The 27,119-nt window shown below is 40.4% G+C and overlaps 1 protein-coding gene across 5 annotated transcripts in view; it reads left to right on the top strand.

The window, feature by feature from the left end:
• Positions 1 to 27,119, top strand: part of Exoc6 (exocyst complex component 6) — a 159,706-nt gene that overhangs the window by 80,793 nt on the left and 51,794 nt on the right. For all 5 annotated transcript variants that reach the window (XM_006976641.4, XM_076562946.1, XM_076562941.1 and 2 more), the window contains 2 exons: positions 191 to 325; positions 10,575 to 10,754. In XM_006976641.4, the coding sequence (XP_006976703.1) occupies positions 191 to 325; positions 10,575 to 10,754 (315 nt within the window). The remainder of the gene's footprint in view (positions 1 to 190; positions 326 to 10,574; positions 10,755 to 27,119) is intronic.

Here is a 27,119-nt window from a genome sequence, read left to right on the forward strand (position 1 = left end):
TTAAAACAACATTAATTCTCACAAGTATTTAGGGTAGACTTTTCAAATCAGATAACCAGTTGTATCCTGTTTTGCTGGAATTTTGTAGATATAGTACAGTGGCAGACTGGAAGTAATGATCGTGCTTTTAAAAATCAGGTGGTCCTGCACAGGCGTGATCTGTATTTACTGTGGCTTTCATGTGTTTTAGTTGGTGCAAATCATCATAAACACAACACACCTGGAACAAGCTTGCAAATACCTGGAGGACTTCATAACTAACATTACAAATATTTCTCAAGAAACGGTTCACACCACAAGACTTTATGGACTTTCTACTTTTAAGGTATAGAAAATATGACCAAAAGTTTTCCCTCAATTATTGTAAGAAAACTTTAAGAAATTAAAGATAATTTTTATTATATTCTAAACATTGAGAATATATTAGAGATAATCATTGCCCATAATGATGATCAGTTGTGCATTCCTCTTGGCAACTTAAGCATCTTACTGAAATATTAAAAAGGAAATATTGATTTTCTGTAATATAGTTTATGTTTTGACAATAAATGGTAGTACTGAATCAGACTAACAGTTTCCATTAATGTTTCATTTTAATTGTTATTTTAATTTAATTTTAATAAGTGTACTTGATTGTGTGTATTTGGAAATTAAAAGTGAAGTACGAGATTTGCTTTCCATCCCTCTTGGTTCTAATCTGAAGAAAAATAGATTGAAATCTTTCTTATGTCACATGAAAAGAGGTCTGTTTGTGTGAGGCCATGGAATGTGCTCAGAGATTCACCAATTAATGGTGTTTTAAGTAGAATACAAGATTAATTTCACATGTTTTTTTATAACCTGTTTTTTTTTTTCTTTCGTTCATTTGTTTTTTTGGTTTTTTTGAGACAGGGTTTCTCTGTAGCCCAGGCTGTGCTGGAACTCACCTTGTAGACCAGGCTGACCTTGAACTCAGAGATCTGCCTGCCTGTGCTGCCTGAGTGCACCACCGTGCCCGACATCACCTCTTTTCTTGCTTTTTAATCTTGAGCCGTGGATGAGCCATTGGCTCTGGCCGCTCTCTGTGGCTGTGGTGGAGCCCTGGGAAACAGTTAAAGCAGTAAGGCTGGATTTTGGCTTTAGTTCCACAAGTTCAGTCCAGGGTTCCTTGGCTTTTTTGCTTTGGGCTTAAGGTGAGGCCAGGCTTCCCTGTGGTGAGGACATGGCAGTGCAGAGTGGCTCACCCCAGGGCAGCTAGAGCACAGTTCTGTGCTGGCCGGTGTCCTCCTCTTCTGTTTTTGTCCCTTCTAAGTCTCCAGGCTGTTGGCACTACCACCCACCTTCACTCAGGGCAGCTCTTCCCTGACTCAGTTTCTGTACCATATGCCCCATGACATCACCAAGTATGAGGACCTGAGCTTAGATCCCCAGAACCCACAGAAGCTGGGTGCAGCAGTGTGTCTGTAATCCCTGCACTCCAGCGACAGGGCAGGGACAGATGGATCCTCAGCAGCTCCCGGGCCAGCCTCTCTTTGAGACTGCTCTCTGTTGCGGTGAACACCAGGCTCGCTGTCTCTGCTTCCCATGTCCGTGTAGGAACGCTGGGGTGGCAGATGTACGCTGTGGCACCCACTCTGTGTGGGTTCTGGGGACTTGAACCCAGCTCCGCATGCTTGTGTGTCGAGTAAGGGCATCTCTCAGCCTTTAAAATACAGGATTTCTTAACTTGGCTTCTCTCTGTCCGTCTCATCGTCACGTTCCTTCTCGTGAGTGAATATTAGGTTTTGTGTTAGTCTGTTTTCCCCGTCTTTAGCATCAGGGGTGCCATTTGATGATGAATTGGATGCTGTATGCTGTGTAATACAAATCAGAAAGTTCAGCGTAGCTATGGTTTTCCTGGTCCTGCCTGGCCCACGGTCAGGACAAATCTCTCTCACCTGCCAGTCCCACAGCCACTCAGACCCAACCAAGTAAACTCACAGAGACTTATATTGCTTATAAACTGTATGGCCATGGCAGGCTTCTTGCTATCTGTTCTTATATCTTAAATTAACCCATTTCTATTCATCTATAAGTTGCCACATGGCTCATGGCTTACCTGTATCTTAACATGTGCTTCTCATCATGGCGGCTTGCAGCATCTCTCTGTCTCAGCCTTCCTCTTCCCAGAATTCTCCTCTCTCTTTGTCCCACCTATGCTTCCTGCCTGGCTACTAGCCAATCAGCACTTTATTTATTAACCAGTCAGAGTAACACATTCACAGCATAGAGAACATCCCACATTTGTCCAGATCAAATGGTTATTGGCATATTGTTTCTTGAGGAAAAACTAGCTAAGCAGGACACATTTGTTGAGGTGGTTTCAACCTTACCTCTCACTTAAAATTTTAAAGCCTTAGAATGTTCCCTTTGTTCTAAACGATTAAAATTAATGTAACCCTTTTAGTCCCTCTGTGTTCATAAAGTGTTTCAAATGAGATATGTGTATTAATCAGTGTATCAACAGAAAAAAAATGTTAAGAAAAACAACTCAAACTTTCTTAAACAATAATGGATCTGGTGTGCTGGCCTGACCTGTATTCAGACTATGTGGGACTCTTAGGCAGGAGGAATCAAAGGAACTGGAGACTAACTTGGGCAACAAATCAAGGCCCATTTAAAAAAAGAGAGAAAAAAAATACAATAATGGAAAACAGTTTTGCACATTGTGACTGAAAGGTCCAAGGATAGGGCAGATTTCAGATGAGGTTGAAGTTGGCTGCTCAGGGGGTCCTTAGGGACCCAGAATTTTCTTCTTCTGTTCCCATTAATATAGGCAAGTTTGGCTTCATCTCCAAACTCTACAGTGTATGGAGTCTACATGGTGACCAAGTAGTTCCTATAGGCTCTCTCCTGATAGTAAAATGGCTACCTCATTACAGCTCCAAACCTCATGTCTTAGCTGTTACAGGATTCTTTGCTGGAAAGGTGGGAAATTACTGATCAACTTGATCTCATCAGGACCTATCCTTGGAGCTAGATCTGGGTTCAGCCCTGCCCAAACCCCAAAGCATACTTGGGGGCTTTTTAAAGAGGAACCATAGATAACAGAAAGTTGTAGGTGTTTGCTAACAATGTTTGGCTAATACTGCTTAGCTTTTATTCAGAACACATGTGTTTATAGTCCAGGAGGTGCAGAAACTTGTGTATGTTAAACAGTTTCTCAGGTGGTTCTGTTTTGCATCTTTGGTTGAGAAGCACTGATCAAGAGCATTTTCATACATTGAAGGAGAGGTTGACACATTATGCTAGATACATTTCTGCCCCTAGAGGGCACTATTTCTTTAACAAGCAAAGGAAGAGTGTATTATTTTATATGTTGAATCTTTACATTTTAATGATAAGGATATATATAGTGTGTCAGTTCGTGCTGGGCCAGGGCACATGTATTTCCCAATGATTTTATTTGTCTGGATTATAAAACATTTAGACTTTGGTGCTTAGAGAAGTCCTTTTATGTCTTTATGTTCCTTTTCAGAAGTGCTAGCTGATTTTTCCCTATTCAGTGCTGTCACTAATGTTTTTATGTAGAGTTCTTTTCTCGATATTCTAGTCTGTGGGGACATTAACAATGTCTTAAAATATGCTTCTCCCTTAATTTAAAGGAGGTCTTGAGAAAAGTTTGATTTAACCCAGTTTATAGGAAAAGCAGAACTTCTTGATGTTACCCTAGAAAAGTAGGTTAATCCCAAAGTTTTTGATAGCAACAGTGACAAAAATAATTCTTTTATATTTATTTATATTTATATTTATATTCTCTGCTTCATTTTTGCTTAGTTCCTTTTCAAAAAAACAGAACAAAGTGAACTAGTGTAATCTGGATCACTTCTTTTTCTTTGAACATTAAGTCCAGAGAACACATACTCTCTTTATTTTGAGACGAGGTTTTACTGTGTAGCCCTAGCTGGCCCGGAACTCACTGTATAGACAGGATGGTTCACAGATCCACCTTTTTCTGCTTCCCTAGTGTGAGATTAAAGGTGTGCATCACTATGCCTAGACCCAGAAAACACAATTTCTTCATTTGAGTAGAATGTAAGTGATTTTATTGTCATTATACATTTTCTGCCTTCAGAGTAAAACTATTTTTTTCCTTTCATGGCTTCAAAATATGTAGGTATTTGGTTCTACTACTTTTGGTTAATATTTTAATCATCTTATGTTTAAAATTTTTCAAGAGAATGTGAACTAATAACCTTCTTTATTTTACTGTAATAAAACTATGTGGTTAAAAATGGAAATACAGGCTCAGGGGTGGTGGCCCGCACCTCTAATCCCAGCATTTGGGAGGCAGAGGCAGGTGGATCTCTGAGTTTGAGGCCAGCCTGGCCTACAGAGTGAGTTCCAGAACAGCCAGGGCTACAAAGAGAAGCCCTGCCTCGAAAAACCAACCAACCAACCAACTAACCAACCAACCAACCAACCATATAAATAGATGATAGATAGATAGATGATAGGTAAAAATGGAGATACAGCATTAATTTTAAAAAGCTAGAGTAAAAGTAGGCTCATAAAAGAGTAGCATTTTTTAAAAATAACATTTTGGTTTGGAGGATTCTCTTAGGATTGGCTTTAAGGTTTTGTGGATGGAGCTCGTGCTCAGAGGCAGATCACTGGCCTCTTACGGTCAAGAGTAAGAAAGAACACTGCCTCGCAGCCCTCTTCCTCTTCTTGCCTGCATCAGCCACAGCTCAGGAAAGCAGGAGCAGTCGTGGGTCGGGGATGCGTGGTGTAGGGCATGGAATAGAGGGCAGGATAACTGCTCTCGGCTCCCTTTGCCTGGTGGTGGGGGGGAGTGAGTGGAGTGCTGGTGAGGCCCTGAGCAGAGCTTCTGTCAGCCTGTGCTCCAGCAATGCTGCCTCGCTGTAGTTCTGTAGGGACCTGAATTAATCTGCGTAGATTCAGTGAAGGGTGTGAGATGTGGAAGAAGGGGCTGACTATGAACACCGGGGAAAAATGCAAGATGATAAACATCTTCATGTTGCTCTGGGAAATCGACTTACAAGTGGTATCATTAAGGTGTGGTATGGTGCAGTTCTGTGGGTCACAAGCATATGACAGCCTACCAGTCTCTAATGTAGCAAGGAAGGTTAAAGAGGGGTGTGTATTACTTATGGCTGATGCATAGTAAACACGACTCCCCTGTCCAGTTACTAGTGCTCCAATCCAAAATGTTATTTTGCAGTTGTCCAATCACAAATGATGTCAGTAAGTTAAACTGTACAATTTGGAACTTGATATTGTCATGTATTAATTATCTTACAAGGTGTCACTACCTACTGAGTGATCTTGTTGATCTCCAGGGATGGCAACTTTTTTTTTTTTTTTTTTTTCAAGACAGGGTTTCTCTGTGTAGCTTTGCACCTATCCTGGAACTCACTCTGTAGCCCAGGCTGGCCTCGAACTCACAGGGATGTGTCTAGCTCTGCCTCCTAAGTGCTGGGATTAAAGATGGCAACTTTTTTTTTTTTTTTTTTTGGTTTTTCGAGACAGGGTTTCTCTGCGTAGCTTTGCGCCTTTCCTGGAACTCACTTGGTAGCCCAGGCTGGCCTCGAACTCACAGGGATGTGTCTAGCTCTGCCTCCTAAGTGCTGGGATTAAAGATGGCAACTTTTTTTTTTTTTTTTTTTTTTTTTTTTTTTTTTTTGGTTTTTCGAGACAGGGTTTCTCTGCGTAGCTTTGCGCCTTTCCTGGAACTCACTTGGTAGCCCAGGCTGGCCTCGAACTCACAGAGATCCGCCCGCCTCTGCCTCCCAAGTGCTGGGATTAAAGGCGTGCGCCACCACCGCCCGGCGAAGATGGCAACTTTTTAAATGACTAATTTCTTGACAGTTCTCTCATTGAGCGGCGGAGGAACTGTGACTGTTCTTGAGCCTGACAGACTGTGTTCACTTATAGTAAGAATCAAAGAGCGCAGTGGAGATAACGTAAGGCTCCCGAGGTTAGGACAGAAAAGGCAGGGAGCGTCTGCCTCACTCCAGGCATGTCCACAGAGAGCCATATGCTGCCCTTAGAAGTCCAGTTACCAGCAGGGTGTGCTGGTGCAAGCATTTAATGCCAGCACTCAGTGGGTCAAGAAGGAAGATTTTGAATTTGAGCCAACCTGGACTACAGAGTGAGACCTGGTCCCAGAAAGCAAGTAAGCAAGGCTGTGGAGCTACACCATGAAGAAGCCGATGCATGCGGAGAGCTCCCCATCTCAGGTGCAAGGTGCTTGAGTGAAAGACCCAAGATGATGCTAACCTCCGGCTCCTGAGTCTTGTTCCCATCATCCCAGCTGAGGTCTGACATTCTGGAGCAAGGTCATCCCCTCTGTCCTCTGACCTGGGGACACTGTGACCTAGGTAAAACGCTCCTGTTAAGTCACCAAGTCCTGAGATAGTTAGTTACTGTCTAGTGTTTCACAGAGACAGCAGCTGACATCAGTGTTCTTCGTAGGCCCCCATTTTCACGTCGCCCCAGCCTCTCTTTTAACTACTTGTAAGCACTTACTGTTCATATTTACTCAGTCTGTAGTTATTTTCTGTGTGGCACTTCTGTATATGAACTAGATTACAAACTTCTCCAAGATACTGTTTCACAACTACTTATGTACTGGGTACTGTGTGCCAAGTACTCTTCTAGGCACCTGGGGCTTTGTTGGTGAGCAAAACAGATGAAAACTTCTTTCCTTAACGAAGCTTACATTTTGGTGGATATTCTTGTTTGTTTGTTTTTCAAGCCAAGGTCTCTCTGTGTAGCTCTGGCTGTCCTGGAACTCACTGTGTAGACCAGGCTGCCCTGGAACTCACAGAGATCCACCTGCCTCTGCCTCCTGAGTGCAGGGATTAAAGGTGTGCCCCACCATGCCTTGCTATATAGTGATAGTACTGTCACTAATAAACAGTAATGTTAGTGCTTCAATCGTAAGATTTTTTTTTTTACTTTAATTGCATTAGACATTTCGGGGAGTATAAGTTACTGTAGGTTACTGAGTTAGAACTCATTGATACTGTCATACTTCGCAGTACTTCATTACACTTACAGCTAAGATTTGTTTTAACTTACCTTAAGCTCTTGTTTCATCTACAGTACTGTGTTTACTTTCTTCTACAGCCAACAAGGGGTACTGTTACAAGTTTGTATTGTTTATGTTAAATCTGTATCAGACCTCTGAATAGGGAGCAGAGAAAATCCTTGTTGCAAGTCCTGTTCCAGTCCCACTGTGACACCTACAGATGGAGAAGCTGCCCAGGGCTTGGCTTTCCTGACCTACAGATGGAGAAGCTGCCCGGGGCTGGGCTTTCCTGACCTACAGATGGAGAAGCTGCCCAGGGCTGGGCTTTCCTGACCTACAGATGATGGAGAAGCTGCCCAGGGCTGGGCTTTCCCTTATGCTGCCAGGAGTGGCAGAGAATAGAAATGGTTAGGCACTGTCAGAAGTGGAGAGGGCACCACAAACACACTAAAAGCTAGAAAGGGTACATTTTAATCATTCATATTTACCTTCTTGTGTATTATCCATTTGAAAGAGGTTTTTAAGGACATACAAACAAAAACCTGGTAATGGTTGACGATTATATTTTTTGCATTTACTTATTTCATTTATTTGATGTGTGTAATTTTATTTTTATTTGCATTCTAAATACTTTCTTTTAAAAAATATTTGTATTAATTCTTGGATAATTTTAAACATGCATACAGTGAATTTTGGTCATATTCACCCTCTGCTCCTTCCCCTAACACCTCTCATATTCATTCTCCCTCCCAACTTCATGTCTTCTTTTTATTTTTATTCCTTTTTTTTTTTTTTTTTTTTTTTTTTTTTTCCTGAGACAGGGTTTCTCTGTGTAGCTTTGTGCCTTTCTTGGATCTCGCTCTGTAGACCAGGCTGGCCTCAAACTCACAAACATCCGCCTGCCTCTGCCTCTGAGTGCTGGGATTAAAGGTGTGCGCCACCACCGCCGCCCAGCCTTTTTATTTTTATTCATATCCCACTGAGTCTAGTGTGTGCTGCCCATATACTCAGGGGTGCAGGGTTACCCACTGAAGCATAATGGGAACCTACCAGGGACAACACCCTTAAAGAAAATGTATTCTTTCTTCCAGCAGCCATCCATTGTTGGTAGCTCCTCAGTTAGGGGTGGGGCTGATGCGTGCCTCTTCACTCTGCTGGAGGACCGACCGACCGGCTTGATCTTGTACAGGTCTTGTGAAGGCAGTCACGGCTGCTCCGAGTCTCTGTGTGCAATGGTCTTGTGTGTCCAAGAGACAAAGTTTTGCTCATCTGCTCCCCAACTCTGATCTTACATCTTTCTGCCCCTTCTTCTAAGCTGGTCCCCGAGCTTTGAGGGAAGGGGGCATGATGTAGATGTGTCCTTCATTGCTGGGCTCTCTCCAGACACTTACTCTCTGCACTTTGACAAGTCAGTTTCTGCATTAACCGCTGTCTGCTGCATAAAGAACCTCCTCAGATAAGGTCGGAGTACTGCACTCATCTAGGCCTGTGTCTTTATTCTGAATATTACCTCTACACTTGACCCTTATGGCTGCCTTTCTCTGTTTCTCGAGAAGTGAGCACAGCTGTGAAGTCTGTCTTTAGCCTGTAAGTTAATCTTTTTTATTCTTAGGGACTAATATGTGGCCAGCTGTTGCTGAGTGTAGTGTTCTGCAGATCTGTGCAAGGTCTAGTTGCTTTGTATTGTTCCTTATTTATTTCTCCCACCGGGTACTGAGTCTTTCTAATGATTCTTTCCCATTTCACCTAATACATTTTAGTCATTTGACTATTTATAGTTTCTACTTACTGAGGCAGTTTCCCCATTTTAAAGGGCTTCTAAGGTTTCCTTTTGTTCTTTGGACACATTTTGAATAGTTTATGTGAAGTTTTATCTTGTAAGTCTAGTAACTGGGCTCCTCAAAGATTCTTCCATTGATTACTTTTTCTTCCTTCAGGAGGCCATGTTTTCCTATCTTTCCCATGATTTGTAGATTTTATTCATAACCAGACACTAAAATACTCATTGGAAATGAGTATTCATTCATCCCTAGATTTGTTGTTCTTCCTGTTGGTGCTTTATTGTTTTTCTAGACTGAACTTGTAAAGTCTGTTTTCTTTGTGTGGCCACTGAAGTCTACTTCTTTAGCTTACTGGTCAGCTAGTGATTAGACGGAGACTTCCCTGCAAGCCTAGAACCATTAAGTCCCCATCTTTTCTAAGAGAGTCTGCATGTGTGCTGGGACATGCCTTAAAACAGACAAAGTTGACGCCTCTGCTTTAGCTCTCATTTCCTGCTTGTACAAGCTTCCAGGTCAGTCATCAGTGCGAGCTTAGACCCTCACAGGCTTTTTCTGGACATGTACACTGCCTCAGATACATGTGGCCTTCCAGTTTTCCAAGACTATGTCAGAGGTATTTGTGTTGTTGTTGTTTTTCTTCAGACAGGGTCTCACTACGTATTCTTGGCTGACCTGGAACTCATTATGTAGACCAGGCTGGCATTGAACTCACAGAGATCTGCCTTTCCTGCTTCCTGATTGTGGGGATTAAAAGTGTGGGCCACCACACCCACTATATGTCAGCGTTTTTGAAAGATGTCTCTGGACATGTTATTTTCTAACGTTTACTTTTTACTTTTTGGTTAACATTTATGAATCACAGCTGTAATCTACCACTTCAGGTATCCTCTTTATTTAAAAAAAAAAAAAAAAAACCCTAATTGTTTCAATAATACCAATAGGGAAAGGCATTTTTGCACCAGAGAATTTTTGGTCAAATAAAGATATCCCTGAAAATGTGGCTAGAGTTGATTTACATATATTCATATTCAGCTAGTCAATTTGCATGCATTTATATTGTATTGGGTATTATAAGTAATAAAGAGATGACAAAATATACAGGAGAATGTGCATAAGTTATAAGCAAATGCTATACCGTTTTATACGGGACCTCAGTTTATTATTTGTAATGGGAGGAAGATTCTGAAACCAACCCCCTGTGAAGACAACTGTACTCCATTTTCTCTGTGATATCCAATTTACTTTCCCTTAGTGGGTCTGTGTGCTCCCTTCATTCTCAGCAGCCTCTGCTTTCCGGCTTCTGTTCTTCCTGAGGGCCGCAGGAGGACAGTCAGGATCATATGTTATGAAATAACCAGTCCTATGATGTTAGTATTGTCACCTGGACCCCGGGGCATGCCTGTGGGGAATTACTGGGTTTGTGTTAACTGAGGAAGGCAGGTGGGCACTGTGAGCGGCACCTGCGTCTGGCTGGCATCTGGGATTATGTCAGGGAGGAAGGTTGCTGAAGGAGGAGTAGTGTGACGAACACGTTCTCCTTTCCGTTGGTTTTGTCGGTGTTTTACCGCAGCAGTAGGAAAGGAAATGAAGACAAGCTGCCTCTGAAGACCAAAAGGCTGACAGTAGGGTTAGGAAGGAAAGCAGACCAGTCAGATCGGCTTTGTGGTGTCAGAAAAGCACCTTTTCTGTATTTCTAATAAAACCCAAAAACTTAAAATTTAAAATGTAGGGACACTACTGCTGTAATTGTTTCTTACTGCTTTTACTTTGCCCCTTAGGATGCTCGACATGCAGCAGAAGGAGAAATATATACCAAACTCAATCAAAAAATTGATGAATTTGTTCAGCTGGCTGATTACGACTGGACAATGGCTGAGTCGGATGGAAGAGCGAGTGGTTATTTAATGGACCTTATTAATTTTTTGAGAAGCATCTTTCAAGTGTTTACTCATTTGCCTGTAAGTGTAAACAATTTCAGATATTGTAAGTTTGCTTTCTAAAATGCATTTTATAATTTAATTTTTGGGTGCTTTATTGTTTGCACATTTCTTTTTCCATTATTATAAATCACTTGATAAAGAATCTAGCTGAAGTTGGCTGAGGTTTTAATTCATTGTACTTTTTAACTAAAATAATTATAGCTTCCTGTGGTGGTAATCTAATTGTATTGAAATATTATTTTGATTTGTACTGAAATATTAATTTGATTGTATGTTAATAAATAAAGTTGTCTGGGGGTCAGAGCTATTAGAGCCATAGCAAGAGTGTGGCGGTGGTGGCACACGCCTTTAATCCCATAGATATCTGTGTGTTCAGGGTCAGAGCTATTAGAGCCATAGCAAGAGTGTGGCGGTGGCAGCACACGCCTTTAATCCCATAAGATCTCTGTGCGTTCAGGGATACAGCCAGCATTGGAGACATATGCCTTTAAGACCTAGGGGGCTGTACATTCAGACAGTGACGAGGCAGTCATGTGTTTGGGTTTACAACCAATGAGAAGGCAGAACAACATACTTTAAAAATACGAACCGACAGGAGGTAGGTCTCTTTTCGCGAAGCTGGGACAGCAGGAGGAAGGGTGAGATTTTAGCTCTGAGCTCTGACCTCTCGGCTTTCTCTTTTACATTGTTTCTGTGTTTCTTATTTAATAAGACGGTTGGTTACATCAACATCTGGCGCCCAACGTGACAAGAATCCATTAAAAACTGCTTGGCTTGGCGGCAGGTCCGCTTTCCCGCAAGGGCGGCAGGCGGCCCGCGGCGGCGGCGGCGGCGGCGGCGGCAGCGGCGGCACACGGCGGCCGGCGGCGATCGGCTTGTTAGTCCGAGCTGCTGGCGTCCTAGTCCGGGTAGCAACTTCTAGCCCGGGCCTAGGTCTGTGAGCAGCTTGCCTAAAGCCGGTGCTACAAACAACTCAGACCTGCCCTGCCTGTAAAGCCAACGCACGTGGTCGGAGCTTAAGGAAGCCAGACCCAAGCCTTGACTCGGCACAAGAGGGAACACGTGGCTGCATTTAAGCTTTAGCCGGCTACGCTTTCTTGTGCGTTCTCTCTTTTCTCTCTCTCTCTCTCTCTCTCTCTCTCTCTCTCTCTCTCTCTCTCTCTCTCTGGATTTACACCTGGGACACTAGGTGGCTGCTTTGAAAATCCCCTCGGATTTCTACTGTTCTACGCAGATTTGGTAAGTCATAATATATCAGATATTTTAAAGGAAACTATCTAAAAGAGAATTTTTTTTTCACATTAAAAAACAAATGGGTTTTATGTGTGCATTGGAAGAAAATTGGTTTTTGTTCGAAATTTTAGGCAGTCTGGCAATGGAACAACTATATAATATTAGTATTGGTGGAATTATGCACCTCATCACTATAATAATCCACATTTTAATATTTAAAAAGATAGTCAATTTAAGTGCCAGGATAACAGCGTTAGAAGAACTTGTTAAACCTGTAAAAATTCAGACAGAAGAAATTAACAGTGAAGTTGTTTCAAGTCGGGATCATAAGGTTGCAGAAAGAAAGCCTGTTTTCACACAGTCACCCTTAATTTATCCTGTAACAGTACAGCAGATGCCTGATCAAATGGCTACACAAAATACTTGGGCTCCAATTGAAATGTTGGATTTAAAAAGGTTTAAGGAGGCAATAGTATCTTATGGCATGCATTCCCCATATGTAAAGCAAATGTTAAATACTTGGTCAACATATAATAGGATAGTACCACAGGACTGGCGGGACCTCGCACAAGGTGTTCTGGAACCCAGCCAGAGACTTCAATTTCTGACTTGGTTTAAGGAGGAGGCTAAAAACATAGAAAAACAGTGGAGGGATAAAGGAGTACAAGTTTGCCAGGATCAGCTTATGGGCGAAGGCCAATATGCTTCAGCACAAGCACAATGTTTATATGATGTCCAAACCCTAATTTTATGTCGAACGGCAGCCTTGAATGCATGGGACAAAGTTGAGGAACCAGGAAAAAAATCTGAGTCATTTACAAAGGTGAAGCAAGGCCCAAAAGAGTCTTTTACAGATTTTTTACAAAGACTGGCTTCAGCAGTAAAGAGAACGGTCTCGGATTCAGAAGCTGGTAAGGCAATAATTGAATCTTTGGCCTTTGAGAATTCGAATGCAGCATGCAAAAGAATAATCAGGCCATTAAGGGCAAGATCTGCACCTATGGAAGATTGGATTAGAGAAACAATTAATGTTGAAGCTGATGAGCATGATGATACATGGGTAGGAGAAGTAATTTCAAAAGGTTTGAGGAGTGTTAGATGTTTTGGATGTGGAAAGCAAGGACATTTGAAAAGGGACTGTAGACAGGTCATTTCCAGAAACAATGTTTCTTCAAGGAACAATGGCAACAGAATGCCCCTTCCTTCTGGAGTATGCAGAAGGTGTGGTAAGGGAAAACACTGGACCAACGAATGTAGATCAACAAAGGACAGACAGGGTAATCCTTTGCCTCAGTCTTCGGGAAACTCCCAGAGGGGCCTCAGGCAGGCCCCCAGTGCAAATCCAGTTCAAACCTTTCCTGCAGCCATAGAGGAAATGCCTGCTCTGGAGAGCGATTAAATAACCAAATGCCTATTGGAATAAATCATGCTGGTCAGAATGATGAAACAGAGAGAATAGAAAATTCAGGAGAAAACATAAAGAAAATTTTTTGGCAAACTTCTATTAATGAACAAAGACCAAAATTAACGATAAAAATAAATGGTGTTTTGTTGTCTGGTCTGGTAGACACAGGTGCGGACGTTACCATAATTGCACCAGAATTTTGGCATCCAACTTGGCCTCTTCAGGAGGTAAACGTTCAACTGTTAGGAATTGGGACATTATCTCAGGTGAAACAGAGTGCAAGATGGCTCGAATGTATAGGTCCAGAAGGACAGAGAGGAAAATTAAAACCATATGTGGCTAACATAACTATGAACCTGTGGGGTCGAGACTTGTTGCAACAATGGAATACTCAGATTAACATCCCTCCAATCTCAGAAACAAATCATAAACTAGCACATGTTACTGAGAGAAATATTAGAAGATACTGTTCTAATGAGTGGTCACCAGCCATCCATATTATACAAGAACAGGGCACAATAACTGATGATCTTCCAAAGACACCAACAGCTCTACCTTTAAAATGGTTAACAGACAAGCCTGTATGGGTCCAGCAATGGCCTTTAACAACAGAGAAACTCCAGGCTTTAGAAGAGCTGGTAGAAGAACAGTTAAATGCTCAGCATATTGAAGAATCAACCAGCCCTTGGAATTCTCCTGTATTTGTTATTAAAAAGAAATCTGGTAAATGGAGAATGGTAACAGACCTTAGGGCAATTAACAAAGTAATTCAGCCAATGGGTTCTCTACAATCTGGGATGCCTTTGCCTACTCTGTTACCAAAAGGATGGCCTCTCATAGTTATTGATTTAAAAGACTGTTTCTTTTCAATACCCTTACAAGAAAAAGACAAAGAAAGATTTGCTTTTACAGTGCCTACTTATAATAATTCTCAACCGGTTAAAAGATTTCAATGGAGGGTCCTCCCACAGGGAATGTTGAATAGCCCAACTCTGTGCCAATATTTTGTACAACAGCCATTGGAAGTGATACGTAAAAAATTTCCTAAATCTATAATTTATCATTATATGGACGATATTTTACTAGCTGACTCAAATGCAGATACTTTAGAAATAATGTTTGAAGAAGTAAAGAAAATTTTGCCTCGCTGGGGATTACAAATTGCTCCTGAAAAGATACAAAGAGGAGATTCTATTAATTATTTAGGATATAAAATAGAGCTACAAAAAATTAGACCCCAAAAGGTGCAAATTCGGAGAGATAGACTACAGACTCTTAATGACTTTCAAAGATTATTTGGAGATATTTCTCATCTATGAACTATTGTTGGGGTAAAAAATGATGAACTGACTAATTTGTTCAAAACCTTAGAAGGTGACAAGGACTTAAATAGTTCAAGAGAATTATCACCTGAAGCTGAGAAAGAATTAGCATTGGTAGAAAAGAAAGTGCATGAAGGACACGTGAATCGTATTGATCCAAAGCTGGATTGCATTTTGGTTATCTTACCTTCTAGGCGTTCTCCTACTGGAATATTAATGCAGAGGGAAGATATTATATTGGAATGGATATTTTTACCAAATAAACCAAATAAAAAATTAAAAACTTATGTGGAAAAAATCTCTGACTTGATTTACAAAGGAAAAATGAGACTTCGTCAATTAGCAGGCATAGACCCAGCAGAAATTGTCGTACCATTAACTAAGGAGGACATTGAAAAATTATGGACAGAAAGTGAACCTTGGCAAAGAGCTTGCAGTAATTTTTTGGGAGAAATTAACAGCAAATATCCCAAAAGCAATAGAATTGATCTTATAAAGAGAGCTGAATGGATCTTGCCTCGAATTGTACGGCAAAAACCCATATCTGGAGTTCGTACATTTTATACAGATGCCAACAAAGAAGGAAAGGCAGGTTACAAATCAGAAAATTTAAGTAAAGTGGTTCAAAGTCCGTATAATTCAGTGCAAAAATCAGAATTGTATGCTATTCTGTTGGTATTAATGGATTTTTCAGAACCTCTCAACATAGTAACTGACTCTCAGTATGCTGAAAGAGTGGTGTTACATATTGAGACTGCAGAATTTATCCCTGATGCTTCAGAATTAACTTCACTATTTATTCAATTACAAGATACAATCAGGAAAAGGAATCATCCTTTATATATAACTCACATTCGATCCCATACTGGTCTGCCAGGCCCTCTAGCACAAGGCAATGAAGAGATTGATAAGTTATTGATAGGAAATGTGCTGGAGGCCTCAGAATTTCATAAAAAACATCACGTTAATAGTAAAGGTTTAAAAAAGGATTTTTCCATAACCTGGCAACAAGCCAAAGAAATAATAAAGAAATGTCCTACTTGTTCCTTCTACAATCAGACGCCATTACCAGCAGGATGTAACCCAAAGGGTACTCAGAGAAATGAAATCTGGCAGATGGACGTGTTTCACTTTGCAGAATTTGGAAAATTGAAATATGTACACCACACTATCGATACTTATTCAGGATTTCAATGGGCAACTGCTTTGAGTTCTGAAAAAGCTGATTCTGTAATCACTCATTTGCTAGAAGTTATGGCCATCATGGGTATACCTGCACAAATCAAAACTGACAATGCTCCATCATATGTCTCTGTTAAAATGAAACAGTTTTTTGCTTATTACAATATAAAGCATATTACAGGCATACCACATAATCCTACAGGTCAAGCAGTTATAGAAAGATCAAACAGAACTCTAAAGGATATGCTAAATAAACAGAAATGGGTAACAAAAACCCCCAGAAATAGACTGCATAATGCTCTTCTAACTTTGAATTTTCTGAATGCCAATGAGAAAGGAACAACAGCTGCAGAGAGACATTGGATAATAGAAAAAACTACAGAATTAAATCAGCCTATATACTTTAAGGATGTGCTGACCTCAGAATGGAAACCAGGGTATGTATTACATTGGGGACGTGGTTTTGCTTTTGTTTCTACAGGAGAAGATAAGCTGTGGGTACCATCAAAATTGATAAAGGTTCGATTTGAACAAGAGAGACCTCTTAATTAGAGGAGGTGATAGTTCATCAACCAGCATGAACATCCAATTTAAACTAACTTGTATCAATAACACATGCCTTTTCATTTAATCAGATAATAACTTGTCAAAAGGAAACATCCCCAAAATTAGTCTTGGGGAAAGGTTTTTGTTTTTGTCTTTTAGGAGAATGAAGGTTAAGGAATCTGAAGAACACTGGACAAATGAGACAACTGAAGAAAAGGGACAAATCATCTATCCCAAGAAACAGAGTGAAACGGTGTATGGGTATATATTATCTAAAAAAAAAATTTTATGTCTTCCTAAATGTTTGTTTCTGCTTTTCTCTAAAGATTTAACACTATTGGTCTTCTAACAGTCCCAGTTCAATTAAAATTTAAAGCTGACTTTGGAGTTGGAGAATGGCTCTCTCCTTCTTTAAAATCAAGCATGTTGTTAAAAGGAAAATGCAAACTCCCTGTATCATGCCAGAATAAGAGCCATCTTCTGCTATGGTACAGGACAAAAGCAAAATTAATTAAGGGACTATTCTATTACTAATCTCAACTCTTTGATTCTATTCTGATTCTTTAAACTTTTCTCAAAGTATAAATTTTATATCAAAATTTACAAGATTAATATATATATATATATACATTTTAAACTTTGTTAAGATATGAATGGTCACATAGAGTACTAACTAATTCTAGAAAAAAGGCTAGCTGCATATATATGTTTTTGTGTTCGAGTCTCTTATCAGTTTTCTGCAGGAAATCACGGCCAGGCCTAACATCAACTGAAGTCTCCAGAAAGAAGATGGGGCCCCACAACAACAACAATTCCACGTGGACAATAATAATATCATTAAGCTGACAAACATCATCCATAGATCAGCTTTGAACTACAAGGTGCTCAGAGCAAATTTGAGATGACTAGCTGAGATGATCCAGTCTCAAAGACTACTTGAATAAGGACTTGAGATAAACCCTGAACTTTGGCATTATACACAGACTGGATAGTGAAGGATATAGTTACCTCTCTTAGAATTTGACAATTAACCTAAAATTTTTCTTTCAGGATAAAGAAAACTTCGCCCATACCCAGCAGGAAGCAATTTTAAGAATACGACGCCCACATTCCCAAAGAGGTGGTGTGGGGCAGGTGGTTTTTTGGTCTTTTTAATGGGTTCTGGGTCTGGGATAATTTTCAGTATTTAGGGGGGTTGGTTACAAGTTATTGTCAAGGGTTAGGAAAAAGGCTAGCAAAGGAGATTAGATTTAAGGTTCTTGTTTAAAAAAAAAAAAAAAAAAAAAGAAAGAAAGAAAGAAAGAAAGAAGGAAAGAAAGAAAAAAAAAAAAGAAAGAAAAGAGAAAGACAATTACTAGTTTTAAATACTTTACATTGGATTGAATTGTTTTATATTGTACACAAATTTGAAACTGATATTGTTAGAAAATGCTATATGTATATTTCTAATTGTATTTATTCCATCCATTTAACAATGTAATGCAAATTTCTGATCCTTGAATGTTATTATTATCAACTATCAGGATATAAAGAAATGAAAGCTAGTAGTTAGACATTATCATAGAACTTGTAGTCATATTAGATATGTTTTAAAAATTGAGCAGAGATGTTTTAGACAGGTCATCTTCAAACCCTTCAGAGATCTACAGAATATGGCATTTAAAATGTTTTAATAACTTAGAAAATTTTTCTTTTTTGAGACATGTCGGCTCCTGGCAGTACCAATCTACTTTAGAGAAAATATGGGCATTGAAGAAACTGCATATGGAGTCAACTTTCATTCTGGCAAAAGTTAGCCACTGGACAACAAAGTATCCTCGAATCAACAGGACAAAATGGACAGACAGATCATGAAACAAGGGACTACTGATTCTTGCCAAAACAAGTGTGGTTATGGCTTTATCAAAAGGCATCTTCTGAGGCCAGGACAATATGGCCCCATCCCTGAAGTGGCCTTCGCATCCGGAAAAGGTACGGTGCCCTTTTCTTCGAAGGCAGCTTAACAGGCAGAGGGCCGATGGATTCTGTTGTACAATGGAACAGCAGCTGAAAGCTCATGCCTCTCAAAAGTAGACTGGCATTTAATAGAGGGATGTGGAGAAGAAGGGGATGCTGAGATGAAGCCATATATACACAGCCAAGAAGAATGGACAGCTGAATTAAAAAACTGTCAACAATTTCCAGAATTTAAAATCCTGAATCATGACAGGACACTAGTGGAATTCAGGTGTTTCTGGTACGTGGACTGCTCTCACCCAATGTGAGGTTGAACTGTTGACCTTGTGTACATCCTACTTCACAAATGAGTCTGTCAGATACACTAAGCCTATAGGCTGAAGATGATGCCCCAACACTGCGGAGAAACCTCAGGTGACTGCCCAGGCAGCTGGCTGTTTCTGTCAACTCACAAAATTTTTTGGAAGTTGCTTGCATGCACTTCCTGTTTTTATTTTTGTTAGCTACTATTATTCCCTTCTTGGGTCTCTGAGGGAGTTGAAGATTAGTTAGTTATGGTTGAAGATTAGTTAGTTATAGTTGAAAATTAATTAGGATAGAAAGTACATTAGATACATCTTGGATTTACCAAAATAGGATAGATAATGGAATTATTTTCTCTGATTTGTCAAATACCTGTTTAGGTATTTATTACTTGTATATATTGTATATAGTTATTGTACTTTTGTATATAGTTTTTCTTTTGTTAGTCATAACCTTTTGCTTTTTTTCTTTTTATTAAAATAGAAAAGGGGAAATGTGGTGGTAATCTAATTGTATTGAAATATTATTTTGATTTGTACTGAAATATTAATTTGATTGTATGTTAATAAATAAAGTTGTCTGGGGGTCAGAGCTATTAGAGCCATAGCAAGAGTGTGGCGGTGGTGGCACACGCCTTTAATCCCATAGATATCTGTGTGTTCAGGGTCAGAGCTATTAGAGCCATAGCAAGAGTGTGGCGGTGGCAGCACACGCCTTTAATCCCATAAGATCTCTGTGCGTTCAGGGATACAGCCAGCATTGGAGACATATGCCTTTAAGACCTAGGGGGCTGTACATTCAGACAGTGACGAGGCAGTCATGTGTTTGGGTTTACAACCAATGAGAAGGCAGAACAACATACTTTAAAAATACGAACCGACAGGAGGTAGGTCTCTTTTCGCGAAGCTGGGACAGCAGGAGGAAGGGTGAGATTTTAGCTCTGAGCTCTGACCTCTCGGCTTTCTCTTTTACATTGTTTCTGTGTTTCTTATTTAATAAGACGGTTGGTTACATCAACAGCTTCCCATTAAAAGCAAAACAACCCTCCCCCTGAAATTAACAGTATAGATTTAAATAGAAATAATCTTTAATAGGAGTTTGTGTGAAAGTCAGTATAATCAAGTTTTTTTTTCCAGCTTACAAGGTACAAAGAAAAATATTAGATACTTTAAATTCTTTATCTATCTATCTATCTATCTATCTATCTATCTATCTATCTATCTACCTATCTACCTATCTAGCTATCCCGGTTGACTTTAGCTTGTGTCAAGTTGACAGAAAATTAACCAGCACGTCCGATTATGTAAGATACAGCTGAATTTACAAATAAGGTATCTAACATAGAACCTGAAGAAATACTGCTAGCCATTTCCTTTGTTTGAAATGAAAAAGCAACAGCAAAAAGCAACCCCAGTGTTTCCAACATCAATTACTCTTTTGTTGTAAATAGTTGAGTAGAATTGGTTAAGGAAGATGTTCAGGGAGGAAAAAACAACTTAAATTATATTCATTCTATAAAACACTGGGTTTCATTATGACAGAGTTGTACATATACCACTTATTTAAATCATACTCATCCCACCCTTATCTAGCTCAAATAATACCTACCCCTTTCAGGTGGTGCCTGGTTGTAGCGCTCCTCAAGTTACAGAGAGTGACTGTGACACTGGGCGGTGTCCTGAGCATAGGAGACCTCAGAGCCTTCCCCACAGTGACACACTTCCTCCAGCAAAGCCACATCTCCTAATAGTGCCACTCCGTTTGGGGGCCATTTCCTTTCACACCACCACAGCGACGATGGATGTTTCACCCGCAGGAATGTCACTGTCACACCCAATTTCCCCATCTGCTCACCTGACCCTTGGGAACTGTGGGCTTGTCTGCGACCAGACATTCACTGGAATGTCTGGCTCGTTGTGCTTTTGGCTTTGGGTCCTCATATCCAGAAAGCCAGGGTTGAACCTACAGGCCGTTACCCACTTTTCTTTACATAGCCTTTATGTTTCCCATTCTTTTCAGCTCGCCTGTCTCCCCTTTCATGATTCCTGATGCTCTTCTGTGTCTCTTTGGAATATAGTATATTCCTGTGTCCCTTGAATCTTCTTATTCACAAACTTCCGCCGAAGAAGCCCCCCCCCCCCCGAAAATCCTGTAGTTTCTATTTTATTTTTAGCAAAGAAAACCTGCAGAGCTGACATGACTTTACTTTACTGCTATATATAAATAGTGAGTGAGTGAGTGAGTGAGTGAGCGAGCGAGTGAGCGTGCGTGCGTGCGTGCGTGCGTGCGTGCGTGTGTGCGCGCCCATGTGTTTACATACATGCAAATCTGACTGGGATATATATGTATACTTTTTTGTTTCTTTAGCATTTGCTCAGTGCTCTTCTCCTTAGAACAAGCAGGAAAGAGGCTAATCATGGGGTTATGGTCTCATCTTTTTAGGGCTTATTTCTTTTTTAAAGATTTTTTTTTCTTATTTAGATGTTATGTGTGTGCATTTGTGTGTATGTGTGTGTGCCCACAGAGGACAGAAGGGGGCATCTGATTTACTGGAGCTGGAGTTACAGGAAGTTGTAAGCTGGCTACCATGGAGCTAGGAACCAAACGTGGTTTTCTGTAAGAGCAGCTCGTGATCTTTACTGCTGGGCCGTCTGTCCCCTGGCGCCACTTCCTTCTGCATGGGACTGCATTTGCAGTGTCCCCAGGTGGGAGGCTCCTGTTGTTAGGTTCAGGTTCTTAAATTTTGCATGAAAGACTGCATATTTTCACTTTACACTGATTCCACAAGTTATGTGTTATTTCCTGCCTTCCCCCTTTCTTTTTTTTTTTTTTTTTTTTTTTTTTTTGGTTTTTTGAGACAGGGTTTCTCTGTGTAGCTTTGCGCCTTTCCTGGAGCTCACTTGGTAGCCCAGGCTGGCCTCGAACTCACAGAGATCTGCCTGGCTCTGCCTCCGAGTGCTGGGATTAAAGGCGTGTGCCACCTCTGCTTGTCTGCCTTCCTCCTTTCTTATACCTACAATTTTCCCTCCCTTCCCTCCCTTTCCTTCCCCTCCCTTTCCCCTCTTTCTACTTCTCCCTCCTCTCTTCTCCCTGTGTCTACAGCTTCATCAGTCCCCAGATTGTTCTCCAGGTTATTTTCCCACTCTCATCTCCTCTGCTCACATATTTGCCTGCTCTGTGCCTGGACCGCTGGCTTCCAGCTGCACTGCAGTTCTTTGGAGTGTGCAGTGGACAGTGGCTTCCTCTGCTCGGCTCATTGCCTCCTGTCTTCCAGAAAGCATTTCTTGATTTTTCCCTGTCTTCATTTTCTCTGCTTTTAAATAATGTATCCTTTAAAAGGCAAATTGGTGCTTTCTATTTTGCTCATGTGTTAGGGTGCAAAACAAACATTCTGTCTACCATCTTGATTTTTTTTATGTTTGAGTGTTTTGCCTACATGTGTGTGAGTGCATCACATGTGGGCAGTGCAGGCAGAGACTAGCAAAAAATGTAGGAGGCCCTGGAACTGGGGTTACAGGCAGTTCTGAGTCTCCATGTGGGTGCTGGGAAGCAGACTTTCTTTTGCTTTTGTTGGTTCAGTTTTTCTGAGTTATATCTGTTCTTTTGACTGAAAACTTAGAGGGACCTTTAAAATTAAGTGTAGAGTCATTGGCTTTTAACACCTTTTGTTTTATGTGACCAGAAAGAATTATGTTTAAAATGCAAGGATTTTCTTATTAATGTTTGTTTGTTTGTTTATTTATTTATTTATTTATTTCAGAGCTGAGGACCAAACCCAGGGCCTTGTGCTTGCTAGGCAAGCGCTCTACCATTGAGCTAAATCCCCAACCCCATTTTTTAATATGGATGGCTCATGAATAACATTTGTGTGATTCACTGAATATAATTCATAGTTGGGCTGTGTTGGTGCACGCCTTTAATCCCAGCACTCAGGAGGTAGAAGCAGGCGGATCTCTGTGAGTTTGAAGCCAGCCTGTTCTACAGAGTGAGATCCAGGACAGAGGTACACAGAGAAACCCTGTCTCAAAAAGCAACCCCCCCCAAAAATCATATAAAAGTAGTATAATCTGAACTGTGATGAAAGTAACACACTCCTATGATTTACAGGGTTGCCTTGCTGTTGATTTTCTTAACAAAGGTGCTAAATTTCAGCTGAATTTTGTCTCAATTCCATGTCTTTTATATATTTTCCATTATAGCTCTACATACTTTGAAAGATTATGGAAAATAGTTAAGTAAGTAAATATGATGGCATAATTATACTAATCAAAACAAAATTTGTTGAAAGTTAAATCTAGGAAGGAGTTAGCGGTTCTCTAGAGGCGAGCTCAGTCTGTTTGAAGAATGAATTTCGTAGCTATCACAACTGTCAGCTCACTAGGCACAAGCTTCGTTAGGCTGCTTAGCTTCGGTGCGTGAGTCTGCCTGAGTCTACACTTGTGGATTTGACGGAAATGACCGGTCTCATCTCTACTAGAAGCTCAACTTCTGCTCATAAGCAGAGTCTTGAGTTCCACTGTGCTAACACAAGCTTGAACCACATTTCTGAGTCAGTACCTTTCTCTGGAAAGTTTTTAATGATACTTAAATATTACACATTTATTTTTGAAATGTAATGGATGTCACATGCCTGTAGTCCTAGCACTCAGGAGTATTTTAAACTGGAGAAAATTTATCTGATTACTATGCCACATAGACTTTATCTCCAAAAGAAAAAAGTAAGAAAAATAAAGTAATTTAATAAATAAATGGTATTTTAATTCATTCCTTTTATTTAAGAATTGATACGTTGTTAATTATTGATATTTTAAAAGAAGAAGCCTGCTGAGGCTTATATGCAGTTGAATTATGACCAATAATTTGGTTTTTACTTTGGCTTACTATTCAGTTCTTAGGGAACAAAATATATTTAATTAGCTGTGAGATGTAAGCCTTCATTCCTTAAGGAATTTAGTTTAATCTACGTGAATTATGTTGGAACATACTGACTTATCCTTTCAGAGCATCCTTAGAAACTTGTATTCTCCATAGTGTTCTGTTATTTATGAAGAAATAGACATTTTTTTTCTTTCTGAATTAGAATCATCTACGGAAAGAGCCCCTTCTAAATATTCAGATTCAGTGCTTGCTGTAGACCTAATTTAAATTTCTGTAGCTTAAAATCTGCATTTTTAACTTATTGCTTAATTCTTAATATTATTATTGTTTGAAGCTTGAGAACCACTGCTCTAGAGCAAAGAATCCTGCCTAAAGAATTGGTTTTTTGTTAAATTTGCCAATTCAGCACACATTTAGTAACTGCTAAAGCTCATTATGTTAAAATGCTGACAGGTCAACTTCGTTATATGTACAAATATTTGGAGAAACGCTTAATGTGTGTGTAAAAACTCACCTACAGATCTTCAAAATGAAATGATCATCACATGCATGTGGTAACTAATGCCTTTCCATTATAGAACGCACAGACTCTGCTTGTATTGTGTGTTTAGTTTTGCTGCTTTGCCTATTGCTTCTGTTGTAATTAGAATACATTTCCCTCTTTCATTTGATTGCCTTGCTTACTTCCTTCTCAGACTAAGGCAAACACCAATGATTATGCAGCCATGTCGGTAAGTAGATACAAGCTAAAGTTAGCATGTAAATTAGAAAATGATGAACTTCCTGCAGGCTTATTTTTCTCAGAGAAAAATAAGTATTTAACTTGTAATTATTTTGACATTGCCATTATATTTGCAGTGTGTTGGAAACATAGAGTTTAAAGGTAATGTTAGCTGTTTTGGTAAGGCAGGACTTTCTGGAATTTATTATGAAGGGCAATAGGAAATACATCTATGGGCAGGGCAGTGCTTTGGGAACCTGAGTCTTTCCTCTGTAAACTGATGCTAATGAGTATATGTTTGACATGGTTCTTTTGTGAGGACTGAATGAAATAGAACGCACAAGATGTTTAGAAGAATGCCTGGCGTCTAATCGATTCTCAGAAACTGTTAGTTATTAGCACCATTTACTTTGAAGACTTTCTACTTTTCCTGAATGCTCTTTTTCTACAACAATATACCACACTACACTTGTGGGAATTAGCCAAGTGTGTAAGTCAAAACAGTTCATGAGCCCATGGGATACATGAGCCCTCGCTATTCATGAACCTCTGTGATCCATGAGTCCATGCCATTCATGAATCCATGTGTTACGTGACGAAGCTTTTCCTGGGAAGATACAGCACACAGCAGCATCTATTCATCCCAGACAGGGAGCCACAATAGACCAAATGTGGATTGTTGTGGGTCTGGGGTCGTCCAGAGACTCACCAGTCAGACCATGAATAAGTTTTAACAAAGAGGTTTTATTCATGTCCTGATGCCAGGTCTATCCAGGACTCAGGATTCCTGAATGTAGTGCCCAGCCACCTCAGTCAGAAGTTTACAAAGGCAGCACTTGGGAGGCAGAACCAGACGGATCTCTGTGAGTTCGAGGCCAGCCTGGACTACCAAGTGAGTTCCAGGAAAGGCACAAAGCTACACAGAGAAACCCCGTCTCGAAGAACCACACACACACACACACACACACACACACACACACACACACACACACACAAGAAGTTTACAAAGGCAAAGCACATGAAGTTCATTCTATGTAGGGGCAAGCAGAAGGTCCTCTCATGCATATATGCTTTTGTTTACAGAAGAAAAAACAGCAGTAAAAAATTAACCCTTAACAGTCCTAACCTTTGGCAGTCTAATTTTGCTTTATTCCCTGAGCACAGAAATTTTAAACTTTTAAACATAAAGTTAGCCATCAGTATAATGTTAGCCATCACAGGATACCACCAAAGTTCACCAGTGAACCAATCAGTTTTATTGGGGTTACTTACAAGAATTTAGGTGTTATAATTTAAAAACGGTGGGCGGTGGTCTTTGTGGGGCCCCAGGGCAGGGGAGAGAGAGACACCATGCGGACAGTGCTCATGTAGAGAATTTTATGGGGGAAAGGAAGAAGGGACGCAGAGTGCACCTCTGGAGATAAAGGCTGAGGAGAGAGGCAGAATGAGAGAGGAAGAGAAGAGACAGGAAGGGGGAAGAAAAGGGGGTGCGAACGCAGCCTTGTGGGATGAGAGAGGAAGAGGGGGGTGGTGTGCTCTTAAAGGGGACTTAGCAAATGCACAAACAGGTTATGAAGGATGACACTGTCAGGACCCTGAGTAGGCCAATGTACTGCCTGTCCCCAAAGGGCTGGCCAGGTCGTACTTAAATGCTGAAGATGGGTGGAGTTACTCAGGATCATAAATGACTCAAAGACAGCTGCATCATCTAAGCTCACCCCAACATGGGAGACAGCTCACAAGGCTGGGAACCTGGAACACACTGTACAGCCTATAGGCAGCTCAGCAAGTTAGACAGTGTCTCTCTTCTCAGTGACTCAGTTGGTCTAAACCTCTTTCAGGCTGCTCAGCTGGTTTGTGCTTCTTCTGGGCAGCTTGTCTGGTCTCTGTCTTCTTTGCAGCTTGGATCCTCTGAGAGGTCTCCTTTCTCCTTGCCTCTTCTGAGAGTGACTCTCAGCAGCTTGGCTTGTCTGCTCTTGCAGGGAGGGGCCTAGTGAATCTGGTCAGTTTCAGGGACTTCCTAAAGGTATTTTGAGTTGTTTACTTCCTGCCTAAGGAGCTTGTCTGCAAGATAGAATATTTCAATCTTGGAGGAAACTATTACAGAACACAACTTACCTGAGCCCTATGATCATGACCCAGTGCAAATATTTCTTTCTCATTCCAGCTCAGGACTGCTCTTTTGAATCACCTTAACCCTTACTTTTAAAAATGGCTTTATTGAAGTTTTTATTTATTTTTGCTGTATTTGCCCTTTCTATCTCTAGTTGTGTGTCCTTGACAGCCAGAATAAGAGCTAGTACATGTTTAGATACTGAAATTTCTTCCCTCAGTATCTAGGGGAGAGTCTAATTTAGCATGTAAAATGTAAATGTTTCTATCATGCATTCTCCCTTTTCTGTTGTCCCGTTTCCTGATTGGTCTGTACCAGCTCTCTTGCCTTACCTCTGTTGTGCAAACCACAAGTACAAATTGTGTTTTCTAAAGCATGGCCTAATCATACTTTCCATTCAAAACTTAAGAGTTTTTAATTGTGCTAAATTAAATAAAAATTCCATGGGCTAGCAAAAATAGCCTTTCTTGATACATTTCTGAATACATTGCTCAATTTGTGCTTTATCCAAACTGGCATATTTATTGTGCCCTGAATCTGTCTGTCTTAGCTTCATTTATAGCTATAAAATGCTTGGATCTTTTCCCAGAGTTCTCTCTGATGCTGTCTCTTTCACACAGCTTTTGCTGATCACACTACATGAGGTTACTCTCCCCCTCCACCCCTCCTTTTCATAGTTTGCCTTCTATGTGTGCTGTTTGTAGACACTTCTTTCTCTCATTAG

The sequence above is a fragment of the Peromyscus maniculatus genome, chromosome 1, assembly GCF_049852395.1.
Source record: "Peromyscus maniculatus bairdii isolate BWxNUB_F1_BW_parent chromosome 1, HU_Pman_BW_mat_3.1, whole genome shotgun sequence".
NCBI classification, from domain to species: domain Eukaryota; kingdom Metazoa; phylum Chordata; class Mammalia; order Rodentia; family Cricetidae; genus Peromyscus; species Peromyscus maniculatus.